Source organism: Monopterus albus, unplaced genomic scaffold (genome assembly GCF_001952655.1).
Source record: "Monopterus albus unplaced genomic scaffold, M_albus_1.0 scaffold20.1, whole genome shotgun sequence".
In the NCBI taxonomy this organism is placed as follows: domain Eukaryota; kingdom Metazoa; phylum Chordata; class Actinopteri; order Synbranchiformes; family Synbranchidae; genus Monopterus; species Monopterus albus.
Genome location: NW_018127900.1, coordinates 981,711 through 993,551, shown reverse-complemented (window position 1 = coordinate 993,551; position 11,841 = coordinate 981,711). Strand labels below are relative to the sequence as shown.

General features: G+C 38.0%; 2 protein-coding genes across 4 annotated transcripts in view; one reads left to right on the top strand and one right to left on the bottom strand.

Moving 5' to 3' along the window:
- Positions 1-68: 68 nt before the first annotated feature.
- Positions 69-3,852, bottom strand: rimoc1 (rab7a interacting mon1-ccz1 complex subunit 1). 3 transcript variants are annotated; one of them, XM_020593778.1, is made up of 7 exons: positions 3,763-3,852; positions 3,432-3,607; positions 2,618-2,727; positions 1,216-1,362; positions 894-1,025; positions 630-744; positions 69-538 (listed from the first exon to the last, which is right to left on the bottom strand). In XM_020593778.1, the coding sequence occupies exons 2-7, from the start codon at positions 3,523-3,525 to the stop codon at positions 303-305; spliced, it is 834 nt and encodes a 277-aa protein (XP_020449434.1). In that variant the 5' UTR covers positions 3,526-3,607; positions 3,763-3,852; the 3' UTR covers positions 69-302. The 3 variants fall into 3 exon arrangements, with proteins under 3 accessions (XP_020449434.1, XP_020449435.1, XP_020449433.1); XM_020593779.1 differs by lacking the exon at positions 3,432-3,607 and having other exon boundaries at positions 3,763-3,844; XM_020593777.1 differs by lacking the exon at positions 3,763-3,852 and having other exon boundaries at positions 3,432-3,738.
- An 87-nt stretch (positions 3,853-3,939) lies between these two features.
- The window catches only part of oxct1a (3-oxoacid CoA transferase 1a), a 38,112-nt gene continuing 30,210 nt past the window's right edge, over positions 3,940-11,841 (top strand). Inside the window, exons 1-7 of the mRNA XM_020593775.1 lie at positions 3,940-4,057; positions 5,064-5,172; positions 5,702-5,792; positions 9,271-9,406; positions 9,579-9,728; positions 10,349-10,455; positions 10,842-10,902. Of these exons, the coding sequence (XP_020449431.1) occupies positions 3,953-4,057; positions 5,064-5,172; positions 5,702-5,792; positions 9,271-9,406; positions 9,579-9,728; positions 10,349-10,455; positions 10,842-10,902 (759 nt within the window). The 5' untranslated portion in view covers positions 3,940-3,952. The remainder of the gene's footprint in view (positions 4,058-5,063; positions 5,173-5,701; positions 5,793-9,270; positions 9,407-9,578; positions 9,729-10,348; positions 10,456-10,841; positions 10,903-11,841) is intronic.

The window sequence follows — 11,841 nt, the reverse complement described above, 5'->3', positions numbered from 1 at the left end:
GGGCAAAAAATATTCAACAGCCTCCTCTGCAGTCCCTACCATTTCAACACCATCAATCTTATATTCTCTAAGTTCTCACTCACCTACTTTGGCCTTGGCCTTTTAGCTTTGGATGAGGTTACTTGTAGATACTCCTCCAAAACCCTTTTCTTCACATACATGTTATCCCTGTGTCTACCTTTAACATTCCACAACATTACAGCCCACCTGATGGGTTCCATTTTTGTTTGGGGTTGTCACAAATTTGAATAGTGAGCTTATATCTGTGCCAGGGGGCAACATCAACATAAGAACAGCTTGATTCACTGTAAAATACTAAGGATTTCCTTGGCATTCTCTGTGTTCCACCCCTGGCCTTGTAGAGGGCCCTCACAGGCAAGCACATATTTGTTGAGGATCTGTGTGCCAATGTCCCGAAACTGGAGGCGATCTTCTTTGTGATCCATAGTGTCAGCGCTGCAGTCCTCATACTTGACTGCCCAAAAACACATTTCCCCGATATACATCATTGTCAACAGGTGTGTATCTGAGAAGATGCCTGGCCAGAACATAAGCAGATAGTGAGTTTAATCCAATGTAGAGCTGTATAACAATTTTTGTTATTCAAAGATAACTGATAACGTATTTACCTTCAGACAGGATGCTTGCTGTAGCAGTATCGTGGAGCACCACCCCATCGTTGAGCTTCACAGAGTTTCTCACCTGCAGCATCCGCATTAGGTAGCGCACACCTTCCTGAATACACTGGTTTAAAATATTATCACCCAGATTAGCATTAAGACTAAAATCAGAATGTCAACAGAAAACTCTGAATACTAAACAATTTTTTTATTTTTACCGAAACTAAGTAAATTTGTTAGGCAAATCTACTAAAATCTTATCAAATGTGGTACCTTAAGGAATGTGTCCTTATTTTTCTTGATCCACTGTTTTCGCTGATGAAGAGTGTGGCAGTACATGTACAGCAGAGCTCCACGTCTCCAATAGAGACATTCTAACAGCTCTAGGCCCAACACAGACTGTACCTAAAGACCAAAAACATGAACAGTACTGTCACATGATAACATAAAATTAAATGTGTGCCAAGTGTTTTGTGAAAGTATAAACCTGTAAGAAAATTAAAGTGGATTAGACTTTGTATTGTGAATACTTGATAATCAACCAGAATAGAATAAGTCACATTCACAAAAATCATTTTGAGACACACACACACACCTCTTGTGTTGGTGCTATCCTCCCTGCCAAAACTTCTGGCTCAGTCAGGTCTTGCAGCAGCTGCTGGATTTTAAATGGAGAACAGTCCTCAGGGAACTCCTGGTCCACCAATTTATTCTCTTCATAAAAGGTGATGTCTAGGATTACCTAAATGATGAAAAACAAATATATACCCACATACAAAACTGAATACAATGTGGTAAAAAAAGATCATCTATCTATCTATGTGTGTGTGTGTGTACACACACACACACATACATACATACACACACACATCACATTTTCTAAATTACAATAATCTTTTCTAGTAAGTCACAAGCATTAAATTAAATTTCAATTTACTGTCCTTTCAGAAATACATCCTGTGTCTGTGGCAATTATCAAGCAAGTCCATTACACATTAACACATACATTACACAATAACACAATATAGATGAGCACACACAACTCATACAGACATCACATATCACAGTGAACCACAACAAACCACTGTTCACAAAGATTTGTTTAGCAAATTTATACCAGAGGGTATGAAAGATATCTGGGCCCAGGCAGTCTGCAATGATTCTCTATTCATTAAATGACTGAGTGCTTCATTAAAAAGGAAGATCAAATCATAACTGATAATATACTGGATCTGCCAGTGAATGGGAACCACAGATGTAGCTTCTCCAAAACACAAAGGTGCCTTTACAAAAGCAAACTCAAGCTCCAGTGTCCTTACTAAATTTGAAATGTACTCTCTAAATTCACTTTGTGTGTTCAATAGCAACCGGTTACTGTAATTGATTACGGCTAGCTTGATACTTTAAACCTTACTAAGCTTTGAGATTAGACCACTTCTCATCACGAAGTCCACCTTAACTAAAGTGCTGAACAAACACACCACTGACCACAGCACACCCTTGGTGTTAATTTGTCTTGATCAGAAAATCCCTTTAAGGCTTGGTGCCCAATTAAAATGTTTAGAGACATGGACATACATTTTCACTCCTACATTCTTAAAGCATTGATAATGACTTTCATAAAGTCAGTATAACCCTTTCTGTAAAATGTATAGTAATTCACCCAAAACCTATCACGTGGCACCTCTGCAGGTATGGCGTGTATAAAGGTAAAATATAAAATAACCCACAGTGATTTCTTTTTTTCTGCTTCTCAAATTTAAGGATACTCGTTCCTGTTTTATACAGGTAAGCACGATTGAATACCTTTGTGCTTGGAGTCTTAATCAGATGCACCAAACAAACTGAAGTTTACCTGAAGCTCAGCAAAAATGAGATGGGCATTTTGATCTATTTTCTGATGTTTTGTAAACAACATATTATTTGAAAAATAAAATCAGATCATAATCACTAATGAAAATAATCGTTACTTCCGGCAACTTGATGTATTGAAGTACCTGTGTGTAATCCTGAAGCAGTTTGGAAAGGTTGCTACTCTCTCCTCCTTGGCTGTAATAGCTTTTCAACTTCTCTAGTATGGCGGACGCATTCTGTAAATAGTCATCATCTATGGAAGAACGATATGGAAGAACACAATAAACATTTGTCTTCAACGTTACACATATCAGAGTACTATTGTTAACGACAAACGCTTTATATTAGTACACAATGTTTATGCAAAACTGCTCGACTTACACTAAAACAGAAACAAAACCTCACAAAATCAAAAGCTATTTGACTTTCCTACAACATAGTATACCATCATGTCACGTAAAGTGTACTACCATTTTAAAGTGTTTGATGATGCTGAAATAAACTGACAACTTTATAAAGATACAATTAAGCAACAATGTTCCAATGACAGTTAACTCTCTAACCAGCTTTTCTGCATTAACGTTACGCACTATATTTCAAGGCCAGCTAGTTTAACGTTTGTCAACAGTAACGCATTTTAGCTAACGTTAGCGAACATACGCTAGCCATTAACTCTAACACTCATAAAACAATCACCCGCCAACGAGTAACCATTACCATGCAAATATTAAATTTGTTAAATTGTGCGGTCTGTTAGTTAATGTTAGGTTAAGATTTTTGTCAAATATACAACGTTTTGTCAGGCAGCATCTGTTGTTATGGTTGCGAGCTATGCTAGTTAACGTTCGTTAGCTTGCTAGTTAGCGAACTCATAAACTGAGCAAGAATGTTAGCCATGCACACAAAATGCCACTAAAGGCCACAAGATAAAACAAGTTCGAAACGTGTATTTGATACCTTGCTTTTCAAATCTCAGACTAGAACACTTGATGTCTAACTCAAATACCCTTCTCTCCAACTCAAACCCTTGTCGTCTGTACTCGTCGGCCATGACTAAAACTATCCGTCACGTGAGCCAGAGACTACTCACGTGCCTCTAGCTTGTCATCTCTGTTTGCGCGTGCCTGGGACAGCTATAAAAACAAATAATACCATTATTTATGTATCATTTCTTTCACCCTTAGGTGCTGTAATAACATTAGAGCATCTTAATGCGCGCCGAGTAACGATTTTATAATAGCGTGGTAGTGAAACGGTTAAATTGTAACCGTAAGTGTAATTATTTTACCGGGCCCCCTGTTGGTCCATCCCATAGATACAGCAGCCAATGTCGTCGTGGCGCTGACATTTCTGCTTGTGAGCTGGCACCGATATCAGCCACATTTTGCGACGCTTCAGCCTGCATCATCTGTTGCCTAGTTGGTAGAGATTTTACTCCGTCACTCGGTTCACTCTCTGTGTGTAACTCTCTTTCAAACATGGCGGCCTTCAAGGTTTTGTGCAGAGCGGAGAATTTATTCTTCAAAACGCACTCTGGTCCCTCCAGAAACAAACTGAATTTTATCAGCCACCGATTGAGCAAGGTAATGCAATTTTAATCGTCAATGCAAGGTAATTTAAATAGTGTGAATAATTTGTAGAAATACCTAGGTTAAAGTGGGACCGTTGCTCATGGCTGGGCAAAAATACAAAAAGGTCACAATATCGTGAGGCGTTTAACGTTATTCACTGTTTTTGTCCCACATATCCAGAATGAACTAAATTTAATTTGGTAATTTTCCAGTCGCCGCATGTTCGTTTTATTTTACTTAACTTTACTTTTCGAATATAATATTAACTGCCATAAAGCTGTTGACTTAGCCTGACGGGGATTCTCAATATTTTGGACACATTTTGCAGCCATGTTACAAAAAGGGAATTTGGATTCTAGAAATACATGTGATAGGCTGAGAGGATAACTAATGAGGAAAGCAACTTCAGGAATTTTTAAAATCCTTTTATCCTTGTAATTAATACAGAACAAATATTTTAAAATAGTCAATAGCTCATTATGTTAAGGAATTATTTGCATGTTCACTTCTCTGAAATAAAGGACATGATGAATGAGAAGGAGCTGTAGGAGTATCAAAGTGGAAGGTGTTTTCTTCTCCAAGTCTAACCAGCATCATCAATATTTCTAAATTGTTCAGTATGTTAAACAGCCAGAAATCACAAGTTTGTCATATCACTATGACAAATATACAGTGTAATTGCAGAATACATACAGTGGGTACGGAAAGTATTCAGACCCCCTTAAATCTTTCACTCATATTTCAGTTTTTCTTTTTTAATAAATCTGCAATAATGTCAAAAATTTTGTGTTTTTCTGTCAATATGGGGTGCTGTGTGTACATTAATGAGGAAAAAAATGAACTTAAATGATTTAAGCATATGGCTGCAATATAACAAAGAGTGAAAAATTTAAGGGGGTCTGAATACTTTCCATACTCACTGTACATTTTGAATTTGTCCTTAACAAACTCTGTTGTGTTGAAACTGTCAGTTAACACATTTTGTAAGGTTTTATGTATCTTGTTCTGCTTTCTTTAGACCTGCGGATGCTTCTTTTCAGTCTCCAGCCACAGATGTTCACAGTTCTACTCAGATCCTACAGAGGCAGTAAAAGATATCCCTAATGGAGCTACCGTTTTGGTGGGAGGTAAGATCAAACAGACTCCCCAAGATTGTACGATAGATGCATCTACACCTCAGAGAAGGTTTGGAAATTTGAGAGAGGTAGATGTTCAGCAGTGTATCTGGGATTACCACTTTATAGCGAAGTGAGCTTGAGCTCTGTCTGATATGCTGGTTGATTACCATCCACACACAGATGACACACAAACTCCACAGCTCTTATTTATAGTTAAGGTCAGAGGAATGTCAAACCTTTTCCATTGTGTCACAATTCTATTTGAAGTGGAAAGCAGACAGTCAGCTTCATTGTATGTAATATCAGAAATAGGATTTGAGCCAAAGATTGCCATGTTTCTGGACTTTGGTTTTTCCTTTGTGATTTGTAATAGTTGGTGAGGTCTTCTGTACAAATCCATCATGTCCTAATCCAGGGGGTCAAAGGTTCCACTTTAAAGAACTAGATCACAATTTTCACACTTTTTGCTATCATTCTGCTGTTGCTGCACTTTTTTTTTTAATCATGCATTAAGTCATTTCTTTGTTTTCCAACACAGGTTTTGGATTATGTGGTATCCCAGAGAATCTTATCAATAGTTTACTGAAGACCGGTGTAAGGGGGATCACTGCAGTGAGCAATAATGCAGGGTAAGTGTGTGTGGAGGGCATGAGGAATTTCATACATACATGTTTGGCTGGGTTTTCAAGAAAATTGCATTGATAGAGATGGGTTTGTTTATTTATGCCCTGTTGTGTTTGTATCCATATTCATTCAGTATGTATCATGTTAAGTGTACGTTTACTTTTACCAGAAGATGTGAATTAAAACTGTTTAATGAACATAAAGCTCAGTCTGTGTTCTAAATTCATAGCCTCGCAGCAGTTAACCAAGTAATCAAGTATTTTTTTCAGTTTTGTGGAAAAATAAAATTAGTTTACACTTTTCAAACATACTGTATGTACAGTTTCATGGGGTCAGCTATTCTAGGTTCAGTCTAATGCCATAACCAAACTACAGTCTCACAAGTAAGCATCCAAGTCCTGCTACCTACAGTATATGAAATGACAGCAGGGTCAAGTAAAAAGGGGACTCAGTGAGCGCAATTCAACTTTTTTCACTCCCTTTCCAGCTTGTCTGTCTTGGTCTTGATTTGGACTTGTGATGGAGTCTTTCATTTTAACTCATTGCAGACCTGTTTTAAACTCATTAGAGAGGTATTAGAAATTATTACTGTATTTTCAAACAAGAAGTGTTGACTTGGAGAGAGTCCCTGAAGTTAGCTCCTGATAAGTAATCAGAGTTGCAGGCCTCAAAGAAATTCAGGTGATATAGTGATGTGTGTCTATGCTCGCTGTGCGGTAGACTGTACAGATATTTTCAGAGGTTTCACTTTTGGAGCATGGCAGTCAGCTGCTGTTGACCTTGATGCCTTTTTTATGTATTTTGTCTTTTTATTGCATACTTTATTTGGAGTATCTCTGAACTGGCTGAACAATACTTTTTGTATGCCAAGTGCCAGAGTTGTGCAGTGGAAAGATCAAAATACCACACACCAGTCAGTTTGCTGCAGACTCTTAATACACTTCTGTGTCAGTAGTTGTTTTACCCTGCAAAACACTGACCAATGAAGTAGGTGTGCTTCACAAAGGTTCAGTAGACCTTTCTTGTGGACTTTGATTTTTTTGGTGGATGTTGATTCTTTGAATAGCACTCCACATGTTTACTTGAGCCATCTCATCCCTCAGAACAGTCACTGCTCCCCTAAGTATTTTTCCTCTGCAAACGATGATTGTTGGAGAAGCGTGCAACCACTTGCAAATATTAGCCATATTGCCCCTTTGTGTAATTAGTGTGCAAGTTCTAACACAGTGGAATTGTTTATGCTTAATACAGTCTGAATGTTTATTTAGTTGGAACTATAGTACCCTCAAGTATATGGCTTCATCCCACTTTCATGTGAATACTGCTTTTGCTAGAGATTATACTGTAAACGGAGACACGGGCATTCATGTGGCTTGTACTGCACCAAGGGGAGGGGAGTTGAAACTTGAGCTGAGTTACCCTGACATTACCAGGGATATGTTACAAATGACTGTTGATTATTCTTATGTTATAAAAGCTACCAGGCCTGCGTGCTACAATATATACCCACTGTTTTCTTGGTCACAGCTGAATTCCTGGCTCTGTAGGGAAGAGGAATGGAAAGGGAAAGTTAGTAGTTATGTAACAGTTAGTTTGAGAGAACATTCCTAAAACAAAAAAAACCCTTGTTTCTTCTACACAGTCTGAGAGGATTGTTAATCCTTCTTCTTGTATTGTCAAGGGCTTGATTTTAAATTATGTTTAAGTTCATAGATGAGGCAGACATAAAAATGGACAAAGATCATTCTTTACTGCTTTGAGCTCTTCACTGTATAAACATAATTTCTTTCACAAAAGACTGTTACTATATAACTTTTATTGGAGGGGTGTCATACTGCAAAGAAGAAATTTGGTGAATATGATAGTTTTGTGAATAGACATATTTCCCTTAATAACCTTACATGAATGTGTATAAAAAGTAAGTGATATTTTGGCACACTGAAAAGATTGAATGCTGATATGAACAAGCGAAAATGATTCCTTGGTTTTTGTTAACATCTTGCAGCTTTATATTTATCTACTGTATAATCATCTTGAATTTTGGGTCTGCACTCATTTTGAATTTGCCAGCCTTTAGTCCTCGCACACACAAATATACACACCACTTTTATACACAAGATCACAAAATTTTAACATTTATTTTACTTGCCAAACCCCTTTAGACAGACTACACACAAATATATTATAACACTAGTGGTCTGTTTAACAGGGTACTTAGTGCAGTCTTTTCTTTTTGCTATTCTGAGTGTACGTGGCCTAGACATCTTGTCATTTGACCTGAGACAAGAGTTCAAGCCGAAGCAGTAGCTCCTGATTTTTTGCTTCTAAGGAAACAGAACAAAGGGAGTCTTCATTCGCTGCCAAGCTTGGCTGTCCTCTTGGCATTGATGGAGCAGTGGTAGAAAGAAACTCTTTTTGACACATGGTTTTACATTGACATAAAGCAAAAAAGTTTTTTTTGTTAATCCTTACTATTACGAAATGAAGGTTGGTCTGTGGAATTAACTTGATTTGATTACTCTGTTATAAGAAGAACATTGATTGTTATTACCAGACAGGGTGCGAAATAAAAGTTTGAATAGGATTTACTTGTATCACATGACAATGTGTTTTATCCAGACTGTGCTTATATAGGTTAATGACTGACCAACCACACAAGGTCAGTCATCTCATACAGTAGCTGTTAGCCCATTTGAGTATTTTAACAACCCTGGTGACACAGTAACTTTCTGTTTACAGACAGAAAGGAGTACTCACATGCTATGTTTAGGACTCAGTTTTTCTTGCTGTCAAACCATGATGGTTCGTCCAGGTTTGATGGTCTAAATGTATGATATCCTATAGTACCATTTGCTGGTAAAACCTAGAGTTGAGACCAATATGAGTGTCACAGCTTCATTAAAGTCTGCAGCAAATTTTCACCCCTCTAATGATGCCTGTTTTTTTTAATTATTCTGCAGCTGGAATTTGTCTCATGAGCTTTCCTTATCATTCTGGATAGGCTGCAGTTAGACTGGGCTTTGTCTGTCCTTAAATTCACAAAAAGGAACAGTCTCACTTGGCTTGGCCCAATCACAACCTTTAACAACCTCTCTAAGGATTTATGGTGATGTTACAAATTATGCTGAAAATTGTAGAAAATGAGGATGTTCACAGTCAAAGAGCAGGAACAAATGAGACTTAATACATAGTAGAGGGAATACAGAATATCAGTGAAGAATCTGCACCTTGTATTTGTGTGTACTGATCAAAAGCAAAAAGTGACAATAGAACTGATATGTGAAATCTGTAGGCTACACAATATAATGTAAACATTTATCTTGTGAAATATGTTTTTCCCCCTAATTTTCATTGACATGTCTATGTAAAACATTCAAATTGTGATAGACTAAAGCTATAATTTCCTGCCTTGGTATATTATTTATGTACTGTATCCTAAATGAACCCATGTAAAAGTCAGTAATCCTGTGTATACATATACAGAGTGGATAACTTCGGCTTGGGCCTGCTGCTCCAGACTAAGCAGATCAAGAGGATGATTTCCTCGTATGTCGGAGAGAATGCAGAGTTTGAGCGTCAGTATCTGGCTGGGGAGTTGGAAGTGGAACTGACACCACAGGTTGGTCAGAAAACACAGAAACCTTTATACACGGGTTTGCACACAAATAAAAAAATATAACCTCATACCAGTTTCATTTAAAATGTTTTGATATGTTAAATTCCTGCATCCAACTCATCAGACATTACACACATTTATCTCTTCTACTCGTCTATCACCTTTTCCCTCACAGGGCACTCTTGCAGAGAGGATCAGGGCTGGGGGTGCTGGGATTCCAGCTTTCTTCACAGCCACAGGCTATGGCACACTGATCCAAGAGGGAGGCTCTCCTATCAAATACAGCAAAGATGGCAGTATTGCCATCGCCAGTGAGAAGAGAGAGGTTAGAGTGCTGTCCTCCCTTGTGCCATCAAGCTCATTATAAATACAGTGTAAAATTTCTTTTGCTTGGGTGACTGCAAATATTTTTCCAGACCCTTGACTACCTTCCTTGTTGGGTGGGCTGAGAGCTGTATCGATGTGGTATGTAAAAGTGGTTTTGGATCCGCCCTTTGATTCTCGAGAGTTCAGTCATGATGCTCTGTAGTTCTTGCCAGAAGTGAAACCAAATTGTGGAAGATGCATAGAGCTACTCAGTAGAACTGGTGACTGCAGCGAATTCACATTTGTTCAATATTGAATATTCAATATTGCACTGAGAACGCAGCACAAAACTCTCTCTGAATGTTTTCAAAAGGAAACTGCAACTTGTGTGGCTAGTTGGATTGTAGCGTTGTAACACATGCAAGTTCTTGTTTACAAAAACAGTGCACAGTAACGTAGATGGTACAATGTATTGTCATGAATATTTGTTGTACAAATGATATTTATTGTGGACAGTGATGACTAATCTAGATTTGGACTCAGCTATTTGGGCCAAGTCTGACAGTGCTATAAAACACATTTACCCTTGACTGTATTCAGTGCCACTCATTCCGTTAGCTGTGTTGTCTTTGTGCACAGGTGCGGGAATTCAGTGGCAGGCACTACATCATGGAAAAGGCAATCACTGGAGACTTTGCTCTGATCAAGGCATGGAAGGCCGATAAAGCCGGAAACATTGTTTTCAGGTAACTGATAAACTAGTAAAGAGTTTTGATCATGTTCCACTAAACAGGAATAGCTGTACTAGTCACATCATTAGCACAAACACGTTTACCAGGGCCAGTTTTACCTTGTACAGGTTACAACTTTAAAGTGTATTAGAATCATCTGAGTCACCATGGTTGTGTTTATACAGCAATGAGCACATGATGCTCTTGGTGTACAGCGACTATGTGAATGATGGAAATTAGTAGATGTAGTGAACATTTTCTCCACAAGAGAGCAATAGCATCCAGTAAACTACCAGCTTATATTGGATATCACAGTGAATTTTTTTTCTCCACTTATGGTTAAAATATTTCCTTATGTCATATTTATTTAATTTCACATCTTTCTTACTTTTTCTTGTCAGGAAAACAGCCAGAAACTTCAATCAACCCATGTGCAAGGCAGCCAAAACCACCATAGTTGAGGTATGCATTTCTAATATAGACAAATGTCATATCACACGTATCTATCAGTGGAGTCACCACTTCAAAATATCGCCTCCAGCTTTCAGGTTTTCATGCCATATGCGGACTTGCATTTTCTAGGAATTTAGCTATTCTGGTCCCCACAGCTGAAATCGCTCACAAAAATATAAATAATACAAAAAAACCCCTTAAAACACACACCCAGTCATGATATAAAAACCCTGAATTAAAACCATTTTTATATCCCCTCTTGGAACAGATCTGGAATGAATTTAGGTTTCAACCAGGTAAAAGCGCTCCACCGCCTTCATCTGTAACATGTAGACCATGATGAAAACAGACATTATAGAATTGTTCCCAAGCACAGAAGAGCAGTACTCCACTACACATCTTGCAGCTGGCAGAGCAACAAATCATAGTCATCATTTCAAAAAAATGCTGTCTAACCACTTTGAAAGGAAATAGTAAGAGAAAGGAGACTCTTCCTGTTTTTTGCAGTCAGGGTCAGAAGCAGAAATGTGATATGGGCCTCTTACAGGTGAAAGGCCAGATCATGGCCTGGAAAGATCACATTAAACTGGGAGTAGTTTATATTCCTCTGAATAAACACTTAGACCCGCAGTTATTATTAATAGATTAGAAGTTTTACAAACTTAATCTCCTTCTGTTTGGCCAGAAATGGAGTGAGCATGTCCTGTCATCTCTGCGCTGTCTGTCATACCTAGTTTCATTCTCTCTGTCTGGTTACCCACCTGTCTAGTATGCGACAGTCTAGAAATGTGATTGCTCATCTCTTGCTTCTGTGTGTGTATGTGTGTGCATCTCTTGTCTCCCTCTCCACCCCTCCAACACACAGCACATATAGACAGCAAGGAGATAAAATGTGTGTGTGAAAATCATAAAACACAGGTGCTTTCTGAAAATAAATTGGTAGAGAAT